The following is a 25,453-nucleotide window of genomic DNA, read 5'->3' on the forward strand; positions in this document are numbered from 1 at the left end:
ATAGATATATTATTATTTTCATTTTGGTACATTAATCTATACTTTCTGCAAAGCTGCTTTGAGATTATGCTTAATGTGAAAAGCGCTACAGAAATAAAATGACATGATTTTTATGTTACGATATATGTGCAAACAATATGCAAGTTAAATAAACAGCACCATATTATATTCAGAGCCTTCCACAAAAAGTCAAAAACGTACTTTTTTCTCAGACATCCCGTCTCCTCCGCGCCGTGTCTGTAGCATCTCTGACTCTCGAGCATCTCTCTCTCGCTGGTGTGCAGCAGGGGACTTTAAACCTCAGGTTCTGTGTGACGTGTCCGCCATTACTGACACTCTTTCAGCGCACTATGCAGCTATATTTATTACCTGCGCTTTTTTTTTATCTTGTGCGGTTTTTGTTTTCTTTAACATATATGCTCTTATAAAAATCATTATATCTGAATTTGAGCAAAAAATTTATTTCTTTTATAAGTACAAATAAAATGACAGAATGTAGATGTAAAAAGACATTTCTATTAAATTTAATATAAAAAAAAAAACACATGAATGGAACCAATTTGGAACTATTAAACAACTCACAAAAAAATAACTATTACAAGACCTTGTAATCAACAGAACATATATTATTTATTTAAAATAAATAAAATAGGTTTGAAAGAAGTGAGGCTTGTCTTAATAGACCAAACTATGGATATGAGGCCTCCACACAAGGCCCAAGAAAGTGAGTCAGGGCAGTTGTTATTGTTACCATCCTCAGAAATTGTCTATATTGATTCTGAAACTCTTTAACTGCATACTCTTAACTATTGTTAAAATAAAAACAAACCATCTTCAAGACAATGATTGAAACCATGTATTGCTAGCACTTCTCTTGCTACTGCTTTCTCTTTAAACAAATTGCTTGTTGTATTTCTCATTTATAAGTTGCTTTGGATGAAAGCGTCTGCTAAATGAATAAATGTAAATGTAGTTAGCCAGGTAGAGGAGAATGGGGAAAGACTATTTGCAAACTACAACCTGAATTCCGGAACAGTTGGGACGTTTTTTAAATATGAATAAAACTAAAAGACTTTCAAGTCACATGAGCCAATATGTTATTCACAATAGAACATAGATAACAGAACAAATGTTTAAACAAAGAAATTGTACACTTGTATGCACTAAATGTGCTCATTTCAAATTTAATTCCTGCTACAGGTCTCAAAATAGTTGGGACGGGGGCATGTTTAACAAGGTGTAACATCTCCTCTTCTTTTCAAAACAGTTTGAAGACATCTGGGCATCGAGGTTATGAGTGTCAGGAGTTTTGGTGTTGGAATTTGGTCCCGTTCTTGCCTCATATAGGTTTCCAGCTGCTGAAGAGTTTCTGGTTGTCTGACGTATTTTTCGTTTAATGATGCACCAAATGTTCTCTATAGGTGAAAGATCTGGACTGTAGGAAGGCCAATTAAGCACCCGGACTCTTCTACGATGAAGCCATGCTGTTGTAATGGCTGCAGTATGTGGTTTTGCATTGTCCTACTGAAATACACAAGGCAGTCCCTGAAATAGACGTCATCTGGAGAGGAGCATGTGTTGCTCTAAAACCTTTATATACCTTCCAGCATTCATAGTACCTTGCAAAACATGCAAGCTGCCCATACAGTATGCACTTATGCACCCCCAGACCACCAGAGATGCTGGCTTTTGAACTGAACGCTGATAACACGATGGAAGGTCTCCCTCCTCTTTTGCCCGGAGGACACGGCATCTGTGATTTCAAACAAGAATGTCAAATTTGGACTCGTCGGACCATAGAACACTTCCACTTTGAAATGAGCACATTTAGTGGATAAAAGTGTACAATTTCTTTGTTTAAACATTTGTTCTGTTATCTATGTTCTATTGTGAATAACATATTGGCTCATGTGACTTGAAAGTCTTTTAGTTTTCATTTTATTCAAATTTAAAAATTGTCCCAACTTTTCCGTAATTCGGGTTGTACATAAATCAATCAAATCAAATCACTTTATTGTCACACATGTACACAAGTGCAACAGTAGGTGAAATTCTTGTGTGCAGTTCCGAGCAACATAGCAGTCATGACAGTGACGAGACATATACCAATTACAGTAAACAACATACTTACACAACACGATAATTATATACAATACACACCATATACAATACAATTGTATTCTCCCAAAATGACATGAAACTATAAACAATAACACCTAACTTAAACAGAAATAAAAGTGTGTTGTGGACATTTACGTTTGCATATGTACTGCACGTACAGACTAGTGATTATGATATAGTGCTCATCATTTCCAGGATTTGAGTTCACCTTGTCAGAGTAGCCATAATGATTTTGCACCTGTCCTCACCAACATTTGGAACCATAGAGGTCAATGTGCTGCTAGATTTAGGGTTAGGTAGCTGCTCTGAGAGGTACTGGTCCACCACATTCAGATGCTGATAGCATTTCTGCTTCATACCATGACGGCTCTATTAACTGCTCTGCTAACATGACTATGGGTGATGATCAGTCCTCCACTATGGCCTTTAGCTGTTCCTGCTGTGACAATGTGAACTGGAGCGCATACGCTGGAACATGCTTACATCAGCATTTACACGGGCATTAGCCATGTTTTTAGCAAGCGATCATTGCCTAGATTGTAGATTATTTCTTAACTTTTGATCCAGCATCTGTTTATGTCACACTCTGTACTGTTCACTTCCTTTAGCTTCATGAAAAGAGAAGTATCTGGCACCACTCTCCATTAGGTCCTGCTAAAGCAATATCAGTCACTCTCTGTTATCTCATAGCATCCAGTAGGGCACAGAGAATTGGAAGACTACTGATAAACTGTGAGATATGATGTATGATGAGGGTATAATGTGTTAATCTGTTAGCCTAGCGGGTAGCATTTACAAGATAATAAAGTCATGAAACATTTTTATACAAATATTGTATTAGTAGTTCACTTTTAAAGCTTTTGAGAGAGCGCAGAACTCTGTAGTTATCAAATATCCCACCATTTGTGCAAAGGAATTACAAAAACAGATATTCTAACTTTTTGAGATGCACCTGTATTGTTGAGCATCTAATGACTCTAAACACTTTTTACATCTATTTATACAATTTCACACTAGAACAAGTAAATATTGTGTTTATATGGATAACAAAAATGATATTAAACAAATAAACAATAATAAATTATACAAATAAACGTGTCAGGTGCAAAAGTTTGGATTCCTTTCAGTCTGTAATAATCACACAATTGGCAGAAATTACACCTTCAAAACGTTTCTTGCTGTTCAGCAACATCAGTGTCTCACATGTTCTGCACGTTTAAGATGTAACCAGAGATTATCAATAATATTCAAGTCTGGAGACAGTGAAAGCTGTTTGGATAAAATGGCAGCAATACGAACACAAATCATAAACACACCGTGTGACAGTTTTGCAAGTTGGTTTGTTTTCATTAAGGGAAGGCTGGGGCATGTCCAGTAAAAACAGGTTCTAATTTCATCTTGAATAATCCACTCTTTAAATGAGAAGATGTGTGGCTCTTAAAAGAGCCTTTGTGTTGGTTGAGAAACCGGATGTTCTTCTACTTGGAGCTGGTGTATTTGGTGACGGCCTTTGTGCCCTCAGACACGGCGTGTTTGGCCAGTTCACCGGGCAGCAGCAGACGCACGGCGGTCTGGATCTCTCTCGATGTGATGGTGGAGCGCTTGTTGTAGTGAGCGAGACGAGACGCTTCACCGCCGATGCGCTCGAAGATGTCGTTGACGAAAGAGTTCATGATTCCCATCGCCTTGGAAGAGATCCCGGTGTCAGGATGAACCTGTTTCAGGACTTTATACACGTAGATAGCGTAACTCTCCTTCCTGGACTTTCTGCGCTTCTTTCCTCCCTTACCGGCGGTCTTTGTAACGGCCTTCTTGGATCCCTTCTTCGGGGCGGATTTGGCTGGTTCAGGCATGACGATCTGAAGAACAAACTCAGAATAATAATTCTTATCAGCTCACAGAAGTATTTATTCCCTCCTCTATGCAAATTCTGTGAGGAGATGACGCGCGCCTCTGATGGCGTATTTTCATTGGTCAAACACATTCAATGATTTCATTGGACAGTTGTAAGATTGACGGACCCGAAAGAGCCAATCAAAGACTTCCAAATGAAAGTCCCTCCTCTCGCCTCATGTTAGAAAGTTTCCACCCCCCACACGATTACATTTCCTTTGTTTAGTTCTCCCGCTCATTTTTTCTAGTAAAATAATGTAATATGAAAAAGAAAATAAGTTTCTCAAGAAATAAATGTTAATAAAGAGCTTTTTCTGAGTTCTTTCTCCAACAATGCTTTTCTGAGAAGTAGATATTTTGCATATTCCATATTATTATCAAAGACGTATTTCTTTTTCAATTGTTCTGCGTTTAGAACTGCGCAAGTAAATCTGGACTGTAATATGACGGAAACGTCATCTGTAATTCTGTACGTGTTTGAATATATGAAATATGTATTGAACAAAACATTTAAAAATCCATGTTTATTCAATGAAAGACGATTATTTCATTTATTTATATATTTATTTATTATATTTATTTATTTTGGTGGGGTGGGGGTCTGCAGACAGACTTATCTTCAAATATTGACGATAATAACAAAAATACAGTAACAAAAGCTTAAAAAAACTGGTAAACTAAGACTGAGATGGACAGATTAACTTCTCTTCAATGATTAAGCTTTGCACCATTTATTTAAAAGTAATATGTCAAATAAAGTGCTAACCCTTACAAAAATAACCTGCAGGAATCCTGCAGGATTTTTCTCTTGTGCTGCACAGCAGTCCTACAGGATTTAAAAAAAAAAAATCAGCACAAGTGAAAAATCCTGCAGGATTTTATAATTCCTGCAGAAACAAAATGTTTTCTTACAGGAGTTTTTTCCTGTAAATGAAAAATAAATAAATACAAAATGAAAAATAAATATAAAAAAACCTACAGGTTTTGGATTCAGGATAGACTATATAATGACTAGAGAATAAAACTGTGATAGTTGCTGTAGTTTTAGTCATACAATTTTTATTTAATTAGATTCAAGTACATTTCATTGAACTATTTTTGATATATTATGCTCTGTTGGCAGCAATAGAAACAATGAGTCTTAACAAATAAATGAATACAATTAAGAGTAAGAATAGATATCCATCCATCCATCCATCTTCAACCGCTTATCCGGAGTCGGGTTGCGGGGGCAGCTGCTCCAGCAGGGGGCCCCAAACTTCCCTATCCCGAGCCACATTAACCAGCTCTGACTGGGGGACCCCGAGGCGTTCCCAGGCCAGTGTGGAGATGTAATCTCTCCACCTAGTCCTGGATCTTCCCCGAGGCCTTGTCCCAGCTGGACGTGCCTGAAACACCTCCCTAGGGAGGCGGCCAGGGGGCATCCTTACCAGATGCCCAAACCACCTCAACTGACTCCTTTCAACGCAAAGGAGCAGCGGCTCTACTCCGAGCTCCTCACGGATGACTGAGCTCCTCACCCTATCTCTAAGGGAGAAGCCCGCCACCCTTCTGAGGAAGCCCATTTCGGCCGCTTGTACTCGCAACCTAGTTCTTTCGGTCATGACCCAACCTTCATGACCATAGGTGAGGGTAGGAACAAAAATTGACCGGTAGATCGAGAGCTTTGCCTTTCGGCTCAGCTCTCTTTTCGTGACAACGGTGCGATAGAGCGAGTGCAATACCGCCCCCGCTGCCCCGATTCTCCGGCCAACCTCCCGCTCCATTGTCCCCTCACTCGTGAACAAGACCCCAAGGTACTTGAACTCCTTCACTTGGGGCAAAACCTCATTCCCTACCTGGAGTACGCACTCCATCGGTTTCCTGCTGAGAACCATGGCCTCTAAGAATAGATATAGGCAAAAATAAAAAATTAACCATTACTCTAAATCATTTCAAAATTATGCATTTATGCAAACATCCAAGACATTTCAACATTTAAGAGATATGAGTCTGTGTACTGTACACTTTTACATTTTATAACATTAAGATCAAAACCAGCAATTTATTTTTAATCCAACTCCCATCTATTTGGTTGGATGCAAAAAAAAAATATTTGCAAGACCTGGCAGGTCCTTGAGATAGACACAGGTTGAATGTATGTCTGTGCATTTGATTAGTTCAACTGAGTCTATCCCTCTTTCTTTTAAAATGCTTGTTGCTGTTATCCCTGATTCTCTGTCTTTGCTGATGTCATTACTTGTTGTTTTCATAACATCAATGAAGGCATGACCCACTCCTTGCGCATTACCTACATTTATAAATGATCGTATTAATGCTACAGACCCATGTTTGGTTTGAACTGCATGGTTGATTCTTTTAGATAAAGATTTTGCTCCTTTTGAATGAATTCGCTTGCCATATACCACAGCCCTAGAATAAAAACTGAAAGCTTTATTTGCACTGAAACCTGACTCTTGAAGGAGATAAGACTCTCTTGGGGTTGGCTGTCGTACATGTGGGCATCCAAGAAACATCACGCTAGAACTACCAATACACTTTGTCACAATCTTGGTGCCTCCCAATATTTTTTCAACAAAGCTTTTGCTGTGCTGTGTTTGTTCATCATTGAATACAGCAGCAATGAGTCGTGGAACATGCTGGTAAAGGTTAAACATGTTAACAATTTGCTCTGCTACAGCTTGTGTGCCATGAAAGAGTTTCTGAAGGTGTCCATTCTGGGACTCATATAAGAATGCACTGTGACTCCATAAAGGACCCCAATTTTTTACAGATGCTGCTGCATGTACAAGTATGTGGACATTATAAGACACATGACACTTTCCATACAGAGACTCAAAGTGGCCCACAAATGATTTTAAAAGGCCATCAGCTTTGTCAGTGTCATGGGGGGGGGGAATTTAATCTTGAAGGAGAATGTATGTGGCCTGTACTAGAAGTAGTAAATGGTCAAGATATTTTCTGGGTAAAATGCCGAACAAACAGGGAAGGCTGTAAAATAAGAAAAAGTGTCTGTATTCCGAAGCTTTCCAATATTTACGCAAAGAAATTGAACGGGGTGGTCTTGTTATACTTGCAGGTGGTTTAATGGCAAGTAACCTTCTTTCAATTTGCTCGACTTCTCTTCCAATGTACCAAGACTCTGTATGGTATTTGGAGTCAAACCATAGGGTATTCAGCTGGCGACAAACACCAAGTAATATGCCATGCATGTAATCATATCCAAATCCAGTAACCATGTTAAAAAACATCAGCAGCATTAGAGGAGATGGACCTTTTACACCATTTATGCATGTTTCCGAATCCACAGCTTGCTGAGCATCTTTAGTGTGTTTTTTGTGTGATCTTAGCTCTGGCTCCGTTGACTGCAAAGGATACACCCTTGTAAACCCATTACCCTTTTCTACAACTTCACCCTTTTGATAACACCAGTTACAACCATGCTCTCCATTAAATTGCTTGACGTTCTGTACAGCACAACGAGCCACTGAATCACAAATGCAAAGCAAACTGTAAACATGGACTACTGATTTTTCACCTTTCCACTGACAAGGTAACGTATCGGTTACCTAACGTAACCTCGGTTCTCTCTAGATGAGGGAACGAGTATTGCGTAAGCTAGCTTACGCTACGGGAAAGATTAATCTTTTCTGAGATATTGAAGCCAAAAAATTATCCTTAATTTTTGTATCCATTGTCAACGCAGTGCGGCAGCTGCAGACCTTGAGCGGGCTAGCTAGCGAGCTCATAGGTTGCTCTGCGGCAACTGCTGCAGCCTATAGACGAGCTTGGGCGAACTCGCATCCAATGAGAGGCGTCCGCGCGCTCACTGCATCAAAGCCCGCCAAAAAGGGCGTGACTAGAGTGCATATAAGCGTAGTTCGTAGGCTGGAACCCTGGTTTTCATTGACTGAAGCGAAAAGTCGCCGTGGCGCTGAAGCACGGCCGGCTACGCAATACTCGTTCCCTCATCTAGAGAGAACCGAGGTTACGTTAGGTAACCGACACGTTCTCTTACGAGAGGTTCTCTCGTATTGCGTAAGCTAGCTTACGCTACGGGAACCCATTGTCAACGCCGTGCGCGCCAAGCATCCACTGTATAAGCCCCAGGGAATTAAGGGGGACCCGGGGAGCCCTTATGAGTGGGGAAATAATATTTGGCCGGCAAGAATGCGGGTCATTGATTGTGTAATACATAAGCACATAGTAGGACGGGAACGACAGAGCGGCGGTGCCGGTCTGTGTGGAATGTGTCCCATCAGTGCAGCTCACCAGGGGAGCTGTAGCGTATTAAACTGCTAGTAGTTTTGCCTGCAGAGCGGGCACTTCCATATTGTAAAATCTGACAAAGGTGGAGGGGAAGTCCATCCCGCTGCCACACATATGTCGTGAATGGAAATTCCGCTGGACCATGCCCACGAGGATGCCATGCCTCTAGTGGAGTGAGCCCTAATGCCCAACGGGCATGGCAGGTCTTTTGACGCGTATGCAGCAGCAATAGCGTCCACTATCCATCTAGATAGTGTCTGTTTCGAGGCGGCGAGACCTTTGGTGCGCCCTCCGAACGAAACGAAAAGCTGCTCGGAGTGTCTGAAAGCAGCGGAGCGTGCAGTATACAATCTCAGTGCTCTGACCGGGCAAAGGAGATTGGCGTCGCGTTCAGCTATCCGGTGCTGGCAGCGCCGATAGGGAAATGACCTGTGCTCTGAAAGGAGTACCGATCACCTTGGGAACATAGCCGTGTCTAGGCTTTAAAATGACCTTGGAGTCACTTGGTCCAAACTCAAGACACGCAGCGCTGACAGACAGCGCGTGAAGGTCTCCCACACGTTTGACTGATGACAGGGCAGTCAGAAAAACGGATTTGAGTGAAAGGTATTTCAAATCCACGGATTGAAGTGGTTCGAAAGGGGGCTTTCATAGTTTCGAGAACTATAGAAAGATCCCAGATAGGAACCGATGGGGGCGCGGGGGTTCATCCTTCTAGCTCCCCTGAGGAAGCGGATGACCAGCTCGTTTTTACCCCATGACTGGCCGTGCAGGGGTTCAGCGAACGCCGCAACGGCCGCCACATACACTTTGAGCGTGGATGGGGATCTGCCCTCATCCAGCAGCTCTTGTAGAAATACGAGCAGCGACGACACCCCACATGTCCGTGGGTCCAGGTCTCTGTTGGTGCACCATTTTGAGAACACAGACCATTTTGACGCATAGAGTCTTCTCGTGGAAGGGGCTCTAGCGTGTATGATGGTGTTTATTACTCCTTCTGGCAGAGCGACGGGTAGTCGTTGATCACCCACGCATGCAGCGCCCAGCGCTCTGGGTGGGGATGCCAGATTGTGCCGCGAGCTTGAGAGAGGAGATCTGCTCTCACTGGGATGGGCCACGGCGCTGTCAGTGACAGCTGCGTAAGCTCCGGGAACCATGTCTGATTCTCCCAACGCGGGGCTATGAGGAGCACCGAGTGACGCGTTTCCCTGATCCTCTGCATTACCTGTGGCAATAGCGAGACGGGAGGGAAGGCGTAAAGCGGGCGTCTGGGCCAGTCCTGGGCCAGCGCGTCCTTGCTTTTCGAGAAAAATACTGGGCAGTGAGAGTTCTCTTTGGACGCAAAGAGGTCTATCTCTGCTCTGCCGAATAGGTGCCATAACGTCTGGACTGTTTGAGCGTGCAGGGACCATTCCCCTGGGGGAATATTGTCTCTGGACAGTCTGTCCGGGCCGTCGCTCAGGTGGCCTGGCACGCGCGTCGCCCTCAGCGAGCGCAGGTGGCACTGGGACCAACTCAGTATGCGTTTTGTCAGATGGAAGAGGTTCCTGGATCTGACACCGCCCTGACGGTTTAGGTAGGATACCACAGATCTGTTGTCCGAACGGACCAGGACGTGGTGACCCTGAATGACCGGGAGAAAGCGCACGAGCGCGTACTCGACCGCTATCATTTCCAGACAATTTATGTGAAGGAGCTTTTCCTGAACTGACCATAGGCCGAAAACCGGAGAGCCCTCGCAGACCGCGCCCCAACCCGTGTTGGACGCCGTCTGTCGAGATGACTTTTCGGCGAGATACAGCTCCCATTGTCACTCCCCGCTGATACCATTCGGCCACTGTCCAGGGCTGCAGAGCTGATATGCAGGTCTGAGTCACCTTGATGGGCTGGCGGCCTGTGGCCCAAGCCCGGCGAGACGCGCTGGTGTTTAGCCAATGCTGAAGCGGGCGCATGTGCAGTAAACCCAGCTGAAGTACTGCTGCGGCTGAGGCCATGTAACCTAGCACTCTCTGGAATTTCTTCAGAGGCGTGAGGCTGTTCATCTGAAAAGATGCGGCTAGTCGCTGAACACGGCGTGCGCGCTGTGTAGATAAGCGAGCCGTCATTGCCACGGAGTCTAGTTCTATTCCCAGGAAGGAAATGGTCTGACTGGGCTGTAGTGAGCTCTTGGTCCAATTGACTGCAAGACCCAAACTGTTCAGATGGCTGAGGAGAACTGCTCTGTGAGACAGAAGCTCCATATGTGACTGAGCCATAATCAGCCAGTCGTCCAAATAGTTCAGAATTCGCAAACCCTGACTCCGCAGGGGTGCGAGCGCCGCATCCATGCACTTCGTGAAAGTACGGGGTGCTAAGGACAGGCCGAACGGAAGGACGGTGTATTGATAAACCTGGCCGTCGAGGCGAATCTCAAGAATGGCCTGTGACGGGATTTATCTGAATCTGAAAGTATGCATCTTTCAGATCGAGAGAAATAAACCAGTCCCCTGGCGCACATGCGCGAGGAGTTTCCTGATTGTAAGCATTTTGAACGGTCTTTTTGCAAGCACCTTGTTCAAAACCCTGAGATCTAATATGGGTCTGAGGCCGCCGTCTTTCTTGGGAACAAGAAAATAACGGCTGTAAAGCCCCGACTCGCTCAGAGAGGGTGGCACTTTTTCTATGGCCCTTTTGCACAGAAGGCTTGCTATTTCTGAACGAAGCATGCACGCTGCTTCCGTGTTCACAGTGGTTTCGAGCCGCGCTCTGAAGCGAGGGGCGGCGATCGAACTGTAGCAAATAGCCCTGTTGTATTGTGCTTAACACCCACTTGGATATCCCTGGAATAGCTTCCCACGCTTTGAAGCGTAACGCTAGAGGGTGAATGGCCAATTCGCTCTGATTGCCGCACACAGAGCGCTGAACAAAATGTGTGAGCGCGTTTAGTGTGTTAATGCATGATTGCTCGCAGACAGCATGAACAGGCTGTTTTGTGAGTGACTTCCCGATTGGAATGAATGGGGAAAGAGTCACATCTGTTACGTGATGCGCAAGCATAGTCATGGGCACGGGACTTACACACAGAGGAATGGTTGCTGGCCATGTAACAGAGCGGGCAGAGAATGGGCGCGCGCACGCATTTGCGGGCGCATTTATTGACTCTAGCGCTCGAGCGGTTCAGTAATCGCTTTATGTGAGCGTGCTCTGGTGGGGACACGAGACATGCAGTGCTTGTGTGCAGAAGTGAACACTGGATTGTGGGCACATTTTCTACACATAGGGCTGGTCGTGTGACAGAGCGGGCAGAGAATGGGCGCGCGCGACGCATTTGTGGGCGCCTTCATTGACTCTGACGCTCGAGCGGTTCAGTAACCGCTTTATGAGAGCGTGCTCTGATAGGGGCACGGGATGTGTTATGCTTGTGTGTAGGGGCGAACACTGGGTTGTGGGCACTTTTTCTACACATAAGACATGTTTGCTCTTTACAAGATTTATTTGGGTCGCCGTGAAAACGGCGTTTGAGTGCAGGCAAGCGGGCAGTGTCACCGGCTTGTTGGCTGCTAAATTCACCACTGTAGTAGCCTGAGAGAAGGGGACTGACAGGGGGTAAAGCTTTGACAGTGGTCCGGCCGCGGCGGGACTGAGCCGTCGCTTGTTCAACACAGTTAGGAAGACTTCGGCTGCTCGGGTTTCAGCGTTACCTTAGATCGAGGCCCGCGGGGAGGCGGTCTGCGGCGGCTGTCTGAGCGCGATCGAGGGCGGCCGCCCTGTCGACGCTGAGAAGTCTGGAGATTGTTGAACTGGGCGCTGTGAAGAGGCTCGTGCAGGAGGCTGATCACGTGAGCGGCCTGCAGAGGAGCTAGCGCGACGCGGCAGGAAGAGGTTCATGGCTTGGGTGGCTTTCTGGACTTCTGAGAAGCGGTCAACAATGCCACTCACCGCGGAGCCGAAGAGACCGGTTGGAGAGAGCGGTGCGTTGAGGAACGTGGAGCGCTCTGCTTCTCCCATGTCGGCTAGTGTTAGCCATAAGTGTCTCTCGGTCACAGTCAGCGAGGCCATGCACTTCCCTAGAGCTTGGGCTGCAGCTTTGGTAGCGCGAAGGGCGAGGTCTGTCGCGCTCGTAGATCAGTAACAGCCTCTGGGTGCCTGCCTTTCTCATCCCACTCCCGAAGAAGGTCTGCTTGTAGGATCTGTAAAACGGCCATTGAGTGCAGAGCAGATGCGGCTTGGCCGGGCGGCGGAATAGGCGCGGCCAACATAGGCGGAAGTCGCTCTGCAGGCCTTAGACGGGAGCACAGGCTTGTAACGCCATCTCGCGGAGGGCGGACAAAGGTGTGCTGCTACCGAGTCCTCGACCGGGGGGATGGAGGAGTAGCCTCTCTCAGTGGCGCCGTCCACCGACGCGAGAGAGGTGGAGACGTGTGAACGGGTCCTGGCTGAAAACGGAGCGTTCCACGACTTTGCAAGCTCCGTATGTAATTCCGGCAGGAAGGGAGCGGCCCGGGCCGCGGATGTAGAGCGGCGATGGCTTTGAAGAAAGCAGCCGCCGAGTCTGTTGGGTGCCTGCTCAGGGGCGGTGACCACTCGAGCCCGAGGCGGTCGACGGCCTGTGTGAGGAGGCGTGTTAACTCCCCTTCGACTCGGCGCGGGTCCTGCTGGATTCCTGGGCTGAGGAGGAGGCTTGGGAGCCTGTCCACTCCTCGCTGTCCGAAGCCATGATGGAACAGCAGCCCTTATCCTCCGCTCGTCATCCGAGATGGCAGCAGTGCGGCCGCTCGGCGGCAACTGCGCGGCCCCGGGGCGGGGAGGGTGAAAGCGATGCTCGAGGGAGAGGCTCCGGCGAGGCAGTCGCTTCAACCACAGTTTCCGGCAGCCTTTGTGAGCGGCGCTTCTTCCTGCGCGGCTGAGGGTAGGCGGCGCGGCGGTTTCTGCTTTGACCGCTTCGAGTCGAGCCCGCAGGGTCGACATCGGTAGCTCCTCGCAGAATCGCATCCGCCCTCAGTGAGGGCGAGCTCTGCGTGCCCCAGTCCCAGGCAGAGAGCGCAGATGATGTGGCGGTCTCCTGTGCTGAGAAGGGCGCGACATGAGGCGCAAGTGGAGCGAGGCATCTTGAAAAGACGCTCGTACTCTTTTGTGAATAGTTCTTGAGAACTAGCTTGCTTAATAAAAGGATACGTCGTCGGATGGCGTAGCTCGCAGGATGGCTGAAGGTGGCTGAGACGGCCGGCTTCTTCTAGCGCTGTCCACGCTTTCTAGATGCCCCTCAAACGGCGACGCGGCTTCCAGGTCAGCGATGCGGAGAGCTTCGCTGAAGAGATGAAAATCAGGGTTCCAGCCTACGAACTACGCTTATATGCACTCTAGTCACGCCCTTTTGGCGGGCTTTGATGCAGTGAGCGCCGGACGCCTCTCATTGGATGCGAGTTCGCCCAAGCTCGTCTATAGGCTGCAGCAGTTGCCGCAGAGCAACCTATGAGCTCGCTAGCTAGCCCGCTCAAGGTCTGCAGCTGCCGCACTGCGTTGACAATGGATACAAAAATTAAGGATAATTTTTTGGCTTCAATATCTCAGAAAAGATGAATCTTTCCCGTAGCGTAAGCTAGCTTACGCAATACGAGAGAACCTCTCGTAAGAGAACCCTTGATTTTCAAGACTTCACAATTCATTAACAAATGATTGCAGAAACGAGTTCATTTCTGGCTTTCTTGGCCCAAACCACAAACCGCCAAGAATGACATGCTTTGCCCTCAGATTAGGGGGGAGCTCGTTGATTGTAACTTGAAGTGGCCAGATATGAAAAGGAGAAGATTTGAAAATTGGAACACCATCAACATTCCATGACACTGAAATATTCGCCAAATTTGGGTCATTTAGTGCATCAATAGATTTGTACATAGCGCCATCAAATATGTCTTCAACGTTTTGCGAGTTGCGCTTTGTCCTTGACCGTTTGTAATTCAAAGACTGACAAAAATCTGTATTCTGAAATTTACCTCTTAATTGATGTGCAATAGATAACTTGATAAAGACAGAGCCAGATTTGATTAGGTTTTCCATGTCCCCTGGGGCACCATTGCATGAAGCACAGTGGGTGGGGATTTCATTACCAAAGAAATATTGGCAGGATGGGCAAATATACCGGACTTCAAAAGTGTCACAGTGAAAGGATTTCATGAACTTGTATAAGCTATCTGGAACGCCATTGGTTGAATCAGGACAGTGGAGATTGATAAGATCTAACAAGTCACTCAAAGCCACTTTGGATGTTGTATGCCTGAGGCTGTAGGCAAGTATAGACAGGAGAGATTCTTCATTAGTGATTTTGGCATTTGGATATATCTTTTCCTCACTGGCACACCACTCCTCTCTTTCTTCTGTGCTTCCCTCACAAACTGCACTGTGGTTTCTGACAATCTAGAAAGTAAATATTGCACTTATTACAAGCTGACACATAAAGAAGAAAAAAAAGTGTGAGGCTATAGACTAGTACATATTCTAAACTTTATTCTCACATGAGTCTGTGGAAAGTTCTCATAAGCTGTGCTAAAAACATCATCCTCGTCATCAGCAGAAAAGCTTTCCTGTCAGAAATTGTGCATTTATTACACATTAAAACAAAAGATATGAACACAGATATTTACAAATGTATGCAAAAAACATTGGATAAAAAGAAAAGATCAGAAATTCTTCTCACATCAGCATCTGAAAAGTTCCCATCAGCATCGCTGACGACCTCATTCTCATCATCAGTAGAAACGTTTCCCTGTGAGACATGTACAGCTATTGGACCACTAGTTTTATGCATGTACTATACTTTTACATTTTTATATGTACTGGCTGAAAAAGGAACAAAGAATTGCCAACCTTATGACAATAAAGAAGCGCAATTCTAAAGAAGATTAACTTTGAAAAAAAAAAAAAAACTATTCTCACATGAGCATCAGGGGAGTTCCTGTTAGATTTGCTGATATTGTCACCACTGTCATCATTGGAAATGTTTTCCTATAAGTATGAAATTATAAACATACAGGAGCTAGTTAGACATGGCTTCTTGACTACAACAAATGGCCATGTATTTATCACTGAAAATGTTTTTAGGCCAACATCAAAACCTGAATTACTTCAACTATATCAGGAATAAGCCATGTCTTGTATGATCTTCTCTGTTTTGCGCCTGAAGAAGAAGAAAGAGCAGAATTCTTGCTTATTTGATTAATGTCAATATGTAATTCTACAATAAGAAAACAATTGCCTAAATTACAGTTATTTGCATATTATTCTGAATTCAGCAACCTATTATATTCTGTGTCCATCGCCTTTTTGTAGCTGCTGGAACAGGTGCCTCTTCATTTAAGTACACTTTATACTCCATTTGTATCCTTCAGAAAGAAACAATAGTGTTATTTCTTTGTAAACATAATAAAGAATATATTTTTTTGCATTATCCGAATAGCTTAAACCAAATTGTAATATGAGAACATTTTCTAAACATGACTACAATAACGAATCTGGGTATTTATAAAATTGAATTAGGAACATAGGATTAATATATATATATTTTTAGAAGGCTATTTTTTTTAAAGAAAATAAAAGTTGTCGCGAAAGACTTGTGTTTTAAGGAATCTGTTGAATAAGAGTCTTTCACCCTGAAAAAGACGCTCGTGTAATTTACATAAAGAACCGGTAAATGAATCTTTCTAGAGATTCGATTCACTGAGGTGACGTGTTTCATTGACGCCCTACTCGCTACACGTAGCCGATTCACGTCATTCAACTGTCACTTTGTCTTGTGAAGGTAAGTCCGCCTTTTTTATTGTAATAATTGTATCGTTATAATGCTTTAAATTACTGTTCTGTTATACATTTCTAAATGAATGTGTATTTGTAACACTAAAACATATGAAAATGTTTTTTTTTTCGTTTTTTTTTTTGCTGCCGGCACATTATAGGCTTATATATCTAACGTTATATACCGCCTATATCAATTTTTTTTTTTATAAATGACTATAAAAAAATGAGCTTTATCTATTGTTAACAAAACACATTACTTTGTTTTGTATTTCATCACTAGTAATTGATATTATTGTACCTTTTGGTTACCTTAGAATAGAAGTAAATTATCTGCACCGGACGAGACCGTGAGAGTCGCTGGCAGGTTGCCGTTAAAGGTAACATTGTTGTCATGGATACAGTCAGCTGAAGGCAACAGATGAATGTGAATGATGAGACTTTAGAGTTTTGTACACCTTTGGATTAATATAGGCCTATATTTTATTAATGTATAAATGTATTTATGTTCAATTGTATGTAAATATGTATGCATGTAATTATTTATTTATTTAGAAAATGAACAAAACATGGGTTCTGGTGGAATGGAGGGAGGAGCCTCCCACCTATGATATTGTCCCTAAAAAGGACATACTAAAAAAAAGTTTGAACCTGGAGATGTTGTGGATGTGGTTTATGAAGAGGAAAGTTCCCCAGCCACAGTTATAGATATTGATGGTAAAAGTTCAGCAAACAACTCTCAGTCATGATATAGAAGATATGTATTTCCTACTTGAGTATTTTTGTCCCTTTAGAGAGCAAAGAAACCCTCAGGAGGAGGATGTTCAGGCTAGAGGGGAAAAGAAAAAGTCAGCCATGTTTGCAAAATGATGCAAAAAGAGTGGCAAAGAAAAAAAAAACTTATGGCGCTTTTCCATTACCAGTACCAGCTCGCCTCAGCTTGCCTCGCCTCGGCTCGCTTTTCGCTCCGTTTTCCATTGCAGACAGTACCGCCACAAATAGTACCCGGTCGTCATAGCGACGCCGCAGGAAACTGCCGTGACGTAATCTTATACGCGACACACATCCGCTACCCACACACACAGGACAATGGAGGAAATCGAGTGTATGCTGTTTTTGATCCTCGGGATGTGGCTGTTTCTCACAGCAAGAAGATAAACGTTGTTTCATGAGAGGCTGAGGGCAGCAAAACGAAACACTGCTGAAAAAAACAGGAGAGTTTGGGAATTACTACAGAGTTCAGACTACGAGACGAATCCGGTTGTTCAAAGCCGACGCAAGAGGGTAAGTTATGCTAACATAGCTAACGTTTGCATATGTGTAAATACTATATGCAAAGTATTTAATCAGCTTTATAGCTACCAGTATTACGTACTAAAATGTGCTTGGTTTATGTGTTTCAGATCTGTTTAGCTTTGCAAAGTCGCCGCGGCAGACCGTCTGTTTGGGCTTTCAACCGAGCTACCGATTCACTGACACTGGACGGCTGACAGTAGAACAGCAGATCTACAACAAGAAAATATGTCGAGCACGGGTAGTGGTTGAAAACGCTTTTGGTAGACTGAAGGGAAGGTAGCGTTGCCTCATGAAAAGAAATGACTGTGATGTTACAATTGTGAAATCTATGATTCTTACTTGCTGTGCATAACCTTTGTGAGAGTCACGGAGAGGACTATGACAATGACTGGGATGCACCTGCAGCAGCAGAGCCTGTGGTGGCAGTGGCACAGGGTGTTGAGGAGGAGGGCAGAGATGTACGAGAGGGTCTGATGCGTTATTTTAATTGCTAAATAAATACATTATCATTAAATGTGTTGTCTCTGCTGTTTTTCATTAAAGGTTATCACAGTATACAATCTGAAAATACTTGTTCAAACCCTTGTAAAAAAGCAAACCATCAAAAAAAGACACTGTTTGTATTAAGTTTCAAAAAGGTTTTATTTAAACACGCATACAAATAGAAAAAAATATAATATTAATATAAATTCACACATCCAACTATATACATATGTTACATGTAGTGCAAACATTAAATGAAAATAAACAAAGGGGTTTCAGTCCAGGGGCGGTGGAACAGCATCCCACCGGTTCAGTGCCTGGACAAGCTGGCTCAGGGTTCCCAGAAAGGCCTGGTTGAAGGACGACATTGCAGCAATCTCCTTAAAGCCGCTTCGAGTTCTCGGGCATGTGCTGCATCATCCAATGCCATCTGTAAATGGCGCTCCCGCTGTGCCCGGTTCAACTCCAGCTGCTCGACATCCGATGTCTGCATCTTCCTCAGGACAGTCAGATGCTCCTGTTCCCTCTTTCGTTTCCTCCGTCCTGGCCAAAAAATAATTACAATGAATGAGTTATAAAGAAAAACGGACAAGTCACATTTCATTCAAAGGTTGTGTGTGTTTTAAATTGTTCACATGTATTATCATTACAGCTGCTACACAAAAAAAGACAAGCCCACAACTTACTATTACTTATATAGTATATGTAACGACTTAACATCTGAGCCCAACTATTTTAGTAAATGTCAACATTAAAATACTATGTGTACAGTATAGGTGTACACTGTGTACGTCTGGAAAGTTATTAAAATTCTGAACAGGTATATTAATGAATCCTGTATTCCCATAACTGGGAATGCTTCCTGTTGTTATGCAAGTAAGTTTACGTTATTAATGAGTTATTGATACGATTAATGATATATTAATAAGTGTGTATAGATTCACAGACAACAGGCTAGAAGGGTTTACTTTTTCTCAATTATACTAACCGGTTGCCGGTGTCGACGCTGCTGATCTTGTTGGTGTTCTGGTGCCGCTGGTTCTGGTGCCGACGTGGCATCAGTGGGTGTCACTGAACCATTCTCGCTCGTCGAAAATGAATCTTAGATAGAAAGATCATACAAAAGTCAACACAATACGAAAATAGCAATGGCAGATAGTTAGCAGCTAGCTAGAGGTAGCAGCAATTGTTATCTGCGACACAAGTTTACAGTCTTCGTTGTTATAAGTGAGCTTCAGCTTTTCAAAAGCCAGCCTACAGAAAACATAACTCTCGAGCTGAGTGCGCCTACAGAATTAATGTAATGTAAACTTAAAACACTTACCATCCTCCATCAGCGACTCCAACAAACTGGTGGCCGAAGTCAAGTCCACCCTCCCTCCCGTTGCTCGCCGGTCTATGGCCGTAGATACCGTCCATCTGTTCGTACCACTTCCAGCTTTTTCGGTTTGAACCACTGCGGCCGTTGTGGTCCTTTACAGCTCTGTAGTCACTTTTCAGTTTTTTTTAACTTTTCCCTACATCGCTGGAAAGTCCTGTTGTAGCCATGTGTGGACAGCAGTTCGGAGATTTCTTGATAAACTTTTTCGTTCCTCGTTGCCCCATCAAGCTCTCGCTGGATCCTTTCTTCGGCAACCAAACAAAGAAAAGTCTGCATCTCCTCGTTTGACCACGGCGTATTCTTCCGAGTTGCCATAATAATAGTTTAGTAGGCTACATCTGTGCAAACTATTTAAAAATGGCGGGGTTATTCTGGATACTCCGTCTGGCGCGCGCAATGATGACGCAGTGAATAGTGACGATTCTCTCTGACCAATCAGCAGTCGGCATTGTTTTTACGTCACATTTTAGTATCGCCTCAGCCCGCTCAGAACCTCGCCGGAGGTGGTACGAAAAAAAGTACCCGAAAGCAGGTACAGGTACAACTTTTACACAGTGGAAAACCAAACAAAGTCGAGTCGAGTTGAGCAGAGGCGAGCTGGTACTGTGTAGTGGAAAAGCGCCATTACACTCCAACTCAGTCCCCATCTCACTCATCATCTGATCAAGAGCCTCTGGTCAAACATCAAGTATACATCTTTTAAATACATTTATTTTTCATTATGCTTTTTTAAATCACAAATATTAAGATACTAATATTGTGTGTCCATCTTTAGGTCATCCGCAGAAAGGATAGTATTTTAATGCAGGAAATAAACAACATGGACAGTCAAGCTGGAGAGCCTTCAAGCCGAGAAACTCGACTTGAGAAAGAAATTCTCAAATTAAAAAAAGAAAATGAAAATCTAAGAGCACTTAATATATCTCTGCAACAAGGTTTTTTTTCTTCTTCATATATCTGTGTTATCAATTTATCTGTCAGTGTGGTAGTCTGTAAGTAATCTTTTTTTTAAAGAAATTCTTCCAATGCTCAAGTCCATGAAACAGGACACTCTTACTGTTAATCAACAACCACAAAATAGTTCAAGCCAGAAGAATCCCCCTGAAAAGGTGAATAAAAATATATTTGTTTGTTTATATAGCCTATATTCACGTGAAGTGTTGTGCAGAAGTCGTAGAAGCCTAATTAGAAGTTAATTTCTTCATGTATCATTTAACTTTTGTAACTTAATACAAACTTGATTACCCCCTTGTCTATAAAACAGCTGGCACACTAAAGCTAAATATATCACTTTTTTGTAGAGGAATCTAACAAGCCTCACACTTTTGCACAGTATGTAGTCAACGTTACATGCTTTTAGATATAGTGCCCCTAACTTTTTTTCTTGACAGACACGTGTGCTAGGAATTAGTCCAACTGTCCTGACAAGTTGTGGACGGGGTGGCACATCATCTTCTGCCATGGTAAAAGATCTGGCGGTGGCAGTGTTTGGGAGAGACACGTTGGCCACACATGGGCTGTCTGGAAGAGCTGGCAATGCTAACAAAGACGCTATAGCAAAGCCAGCTCTTGACCAGGACAAAGTTGTGCTGATCCTAGGTAAGTAAAATGTCCTTCTTTTTTTCTTTACGCAAACATGATGTTGCAGTTACAGTGCAAAATTGTAATCATATGTTATCACATATGATAAGTAGAATTGCATTTACAGACACAGTACAGAAAAAATTTCCGGATGTTCCAAAAAAGTTCATCAGGGCAGCACTAAGAGAGAAGTTGAATGATGAGCACAAGTTACGAGTAAGGTAATAATTTGTCATACACACCACACACACACACACACACACACACACACACACGCTCATGCTCTCTCACACACACACACACACATGCTCATGCTCTCTCTCACACGCAATCACACACACACACACACACACACACACACACACACACTCTCTCTCTCTCACACACACACACACACACACACTTTTTTTAAACTCTTTTCCCCCCTTTTTTTCAGGAAAACAGTGTAGAGGCTTCATTTGACTGATAGAGCAACATTTGGCTGCATGCATGTGAATTGGACTCCGCTACTCTCTGCTCTGCAGTTTCAATAAATAAAATAAATAATTTGTAATAATACATTGTTTGTTGTGAAGTTATTTCCCCTGCATGAATCCAGCAGAAGACAACTTGCAAAGTCCTGCATAATTGCATATATATCTTGCACAACAGTCCTACAGGAAGATTGAAAATTATATTTTAAAACCCTGCAGGGATATAATTCCTACAGGATAATTCCTGCATGTTTTCCTTCATAAAATTCCTGCAGGTATTCCTACAGGAAAATGAGCTGAAAATCCTGTAGGAAATCTGCATAATATTCCTGCAGGATTCCTGTAGGTTATTTTTGTAAGGGAATAACAAGTGCTCAAAGTGCTAAAGAACTGAACTGCTAAACTGAAGATTAGAAGTGAAAATCAAGGCCATTATCACTTATTTTTTCTTTTTTTCCGGGTTGTAAGCAAAGTCCTGCAAACTCGTTGTTTTTAAGACATTTGGACCAGAAGATGGAGTGTTCATGTAACTCGCATGTTGATTTGAAACCGACAGATTAGTTAACGCTTTTTTGTCTTCTGCTAGTTTTCTACACAGGGTGACCAGTGGCTGTGAAATTCTGAATGACAAATCATGTTCTGCACGTATTTTTAAATCGCAGACACGGTCAGTCATAGACAACGGTGTGTCAGCTGTAACAGTTGCTTCGGCAACGTTGTGGTAAGTTTGAGTGCACGGGCAGCGGCTCTAAATCATGACGAGCAAGCACTTTCTTACCGCTGCTGGCATACAGTAGAAGCTCGAGCAAATCGGGCTCTCTCAGTTTCTGGCACCAACTGCCAAAAGGCTCGCCATCTCTACTTTCTTCAATCCACGCCCAGCGCCATTTATTTTGAGTCCTTTATCTATTGCTAGGACATCATCCCCAGGCTTCATAAACTTGCGCTCCATTTCACCGACAACGCTAATGTGAGATTGACGTATGGGTGTCAATCATACCGTGTTGCCAGGACCCGCCCTTCTCTGCTTCTGATAGGCTTGTAACGTTGGTTAGAGCTGCGTTCCTCTCATATGATTGGCAGGTGAAATAAATTGACTAGAAAATATTAAACCGCATGCGCAGGTTGCCAAATATTAATTTTATTTTTTTTCCCTCACGGCTGCACGAAACAAGAAATCCGTACAGATCTTCAAATATTAAATTCATAATAATTTCAATATATAGTCATTAATCGAATAACATTTCTTTTAACATCAACTCTTTGTGTGAGATTGTGGGTGGCTCTTAAAAGAGCCGTTGGGTTGGTCTGATTTCTCCTGAATAAAGTCGTTTATCCTCCGAATCCGTACAGAGTTCGTCCCTGTCGTTTCAGCGCGTACACAACGTCCATGGCAGTGACGGTCTTTCTCTTGGCGTGTTCAGTGTAGGTGACGGCATCACGGATAACGTTCTCCAGAAACACCTTCAACACACCGCGAGTCTCCTCGTAGATCAGACCGGAGATACGCTTGACACCGCCACGGCGAGCGAGACGACGGATTGCGGGTTTGGTGATTCCCTGGATGTTATCACGCAACACTTTGCGGTGACGCTTGGCGCCTCCTTTCCCGAGTCCTTTACCGCCTTTGCCTCTTCCAGACATGATAACGAATATTAAATTTCAAACAGATGTGAGGAATAAAACGGATGAGGAGGATGTTTAAAGTTGTCTACAGGACCTAGTAGAAACCCAGAACTAAAGGCGGAGCCTCAAGCACGTCACGTATTTTACATTCTCACAGATTCACTCGAATTCATTTTTAATGAGAATTAGTTTCAGGTCAAAGTCCAAATAAGTTAAATTATTGATAAAAAAATAAAATAAGATAATGGTTTGATATTTCTAAATCTTAGTTTCTACTGTTATTAATTGACAGTTGGGAACTTCCACTATATTAATGAAAGGTAAATCAGCTTCATGTGCAACTGTGAGACAAAAACCCAAAATATAAGATTCATGGTAGAACAATTTTATTGTGCACATCAACCAATTTTGTGGCTTGTTTTAGGATTTAAGTGCTATTTGTATTTATTTAGTATTTGTTAATAGTACTAATGTTTACCCACTTTTAGTTACACATAGTAAGAGATGAACAGACATGAAATAATCAATGTTTTTTGAAAGATGCTATATAGTTTCATTATTGTATTTTTAGAAATCATATTTTATAGATATTTTTCTGTTTCTCACCTGCAGCTATAATATTGCTTCTGAAAATCACTGGACTCATATGAATTACTTTTATGCTGACTTTATGTGCTTTTTGGAGCTCCAAAGGTCTAGTCACCATTCACTTGCATTGTAAGGACCAACAGAGCTGAAATATTCTTCTAAAAATCTTAATTTGTGTTCTGCAGAATAAAGAAAGTCACACACATCTGAGAACGCTAGAAAATGAGAGGATGGAAGAAAGAAGTTACATGGGTTTGGAACATCATGGTGGTGAATGACAGTTTCCTTGATTTACAATAATATTAATAATCATTCTGTACTTGAGTAAAGTTTTGGCTACTCGACACACCTCTGTATATATGATTATATTCAACAAATACCCCAAATGTATGTGTATGACAACATGTGGATGATTAATTCAATTTAATTTATTTATATTCAACCTGGTCTCACAGAATTACGTTACTAAACATTTCTATAATAAATAATTGTGGCGTGTTGTATGTACTATATCGCAGAAGTTTCCTGGTGAAATAACCTTAAAAAAGAAAAGCTAAAACATCCACCTGAATTCACTAATCACAAGTAAAATGGCTTCAGAAATTGTTTTTCAGCTCACATTAAATTTATGACACTATCGATTAGTTTATCATCTATTTGGGAACATTTTAAGAATGGAGCTTTTAATAATAAATGTTATTTATGCTAGAAACTAGAATTGATACTCAAATATCTGAAATGAAGCAATCATGATGTAAATCTTATAAACCATTACTAATAAAAACTGGGAATGATCTCTTTCAGTGGGATTGAAGTGGCTCTTAAAAGAGCCTTTGGGGTTGATGTGGATGACGTCACTGTGGATTTAAGCTCGTTCTCCACGAATGCGGCGGGCCAGCTGAATGTCTTTGGGCATGATGGTGACCCTCTTGGCATGGATGGCACACAAGTTGGTGTCCTCAAACAGACCGACCAAATAAGCCTCGCTGGACTCCTGCAGGGCCATGACAGCGGAACTCTGGAAGCGCAGATCCGTCTTGAAATCCTGAGCGATTTCTCTCACCAGACGCTGGAAAGGCAGTTTGCGAATCAGCAGCTCAGTGGACTTCTGATAACGGCGGATCTCTCGCAGAGCCACGGTACCGGGCCTGTAACGATGAGGCTTCTTGACTCCGCCGGTGGCTGGTGCGCTCTTACGGGCGGCTTTAGTAGCGAGCTGCTTCCTCGGGGCTTTTCCACCGGTGGATTTACGAGCGGTCTGTTTAGTTCTTGCCATGACGTCAACGATTCTTCTCCGTTCTTCACATAAAATGTGACTGAATGTTCCGCTGCTGCTGCTCTTTAAAGCCTTGTGTGACCATGAGTTCAGTGGGAGGAGGGTTCCGAGGCTTGTGATTGGCTGATAGTGACGTCTATATGTGACAGTTGACCAATGACTGCGCGGCTCGTGTTTTCAAACAAGCGGCGACAGTTTCTTCTAGATCTTTTGTTCAGTTCGTCTCATCTGTATTTTAGATTATACTGTATGTTGCATGTTAAACTGATATTAAATATAAACGTGATATTCCGTGTGTGCACATGTATAATTATTCCACACCTAATTATTCATTCATGCTATCTGTATTTTGATGTCGATGTTTTTAATTAGACTTGATTCTTTGTATAACGTTACCGAACACATTTTAACCTACAAGGTTTCTCTTATAATAATCTGAGATTAAATATAGATATATTATATTATGTGTGCATACGTTTAATCAAGTTATTCATGTTTAATCTATTTTGAAGTAGATACTGTTTATTTGTTTTCCCCAGAATGATACTTGATTCTTTGTGTAGCTTTATAAATAACATTAACCTTTTAGAGTCAACACTGCATTTATAAATTTGAGGTACGAATGATAAAATGTAACTTTAACCTCACACTTTGTATTTCACAAGGTTTCATTATGTGTATTATCTATCTCACAATATT

At 43.0% G+C, this 25,453-nt stretch overlaps 2 protein-coding genes across 2 annotated transcripts in view; both read right to left on the reverse strand.

The window, feature by feature from the left end:
* Positions 1–1,929: 1,929 nt before the first annotated feature.
* LOC127617664 (histone H2B-like) overlaps positions 1,930–25,453 on the reverse strand; it is a 32,128-nt gene continuing 8,604 nt past the window's right edge. The window contains exon 2 of the mRNA XM_052089691.1: positions 1,930–3,980. Within this exon, the coding sequence (XP_051945651.1) occupies positions 3,600–3,974 (375 nt within the window). The 5' untranslated portion in view covers positions 3,975–3,980 and the 3' untranslated portion in view covers positions 1,930–3,599. The remainder of the gene's footprint in view (positions 3,981–25,453) is intronic.
* Positions 22,425–25,453, reverse strand: part of LOC127618007 (uncharacterized) — a 34,979-nt gene continuing 31,950 nt past the window's right edge. Inside the window, exons 2-3 of the mRNA XM_052090218.1 lie at positions 24,426–24,806; positions 22,425–22,924 (exon numbers count right to left, since the gene is read on the reverse strand). Coding sequence (XP_051946178.1) covers positions 22,597–22,924; positions 24,426–24,806 — 709 coding nt within the window. The 3' untranslated portion in view covers positions 22,425–22,596. The remainder of the gene's footprint in view (positions 22,925–24,425; positions 24,807–25,453) is intronic.

The sequence above is a fragment of the Xyrauchen texanus genome, chromosome 2 (assembly GCF_025860055.1).
Source record: "Xyrauchen texanus isolate HMW12.3.18 chromosome 2, RBS_HiC_50CHRs, whole genome shotgun sequence".
NCBI classification, from domain to species: Eukaryota; Metazoa; Chordata; class Actinopteri; order Cypriniformes; family Catostomidae; genus Xyrauchen; species Xyrauchen texanus.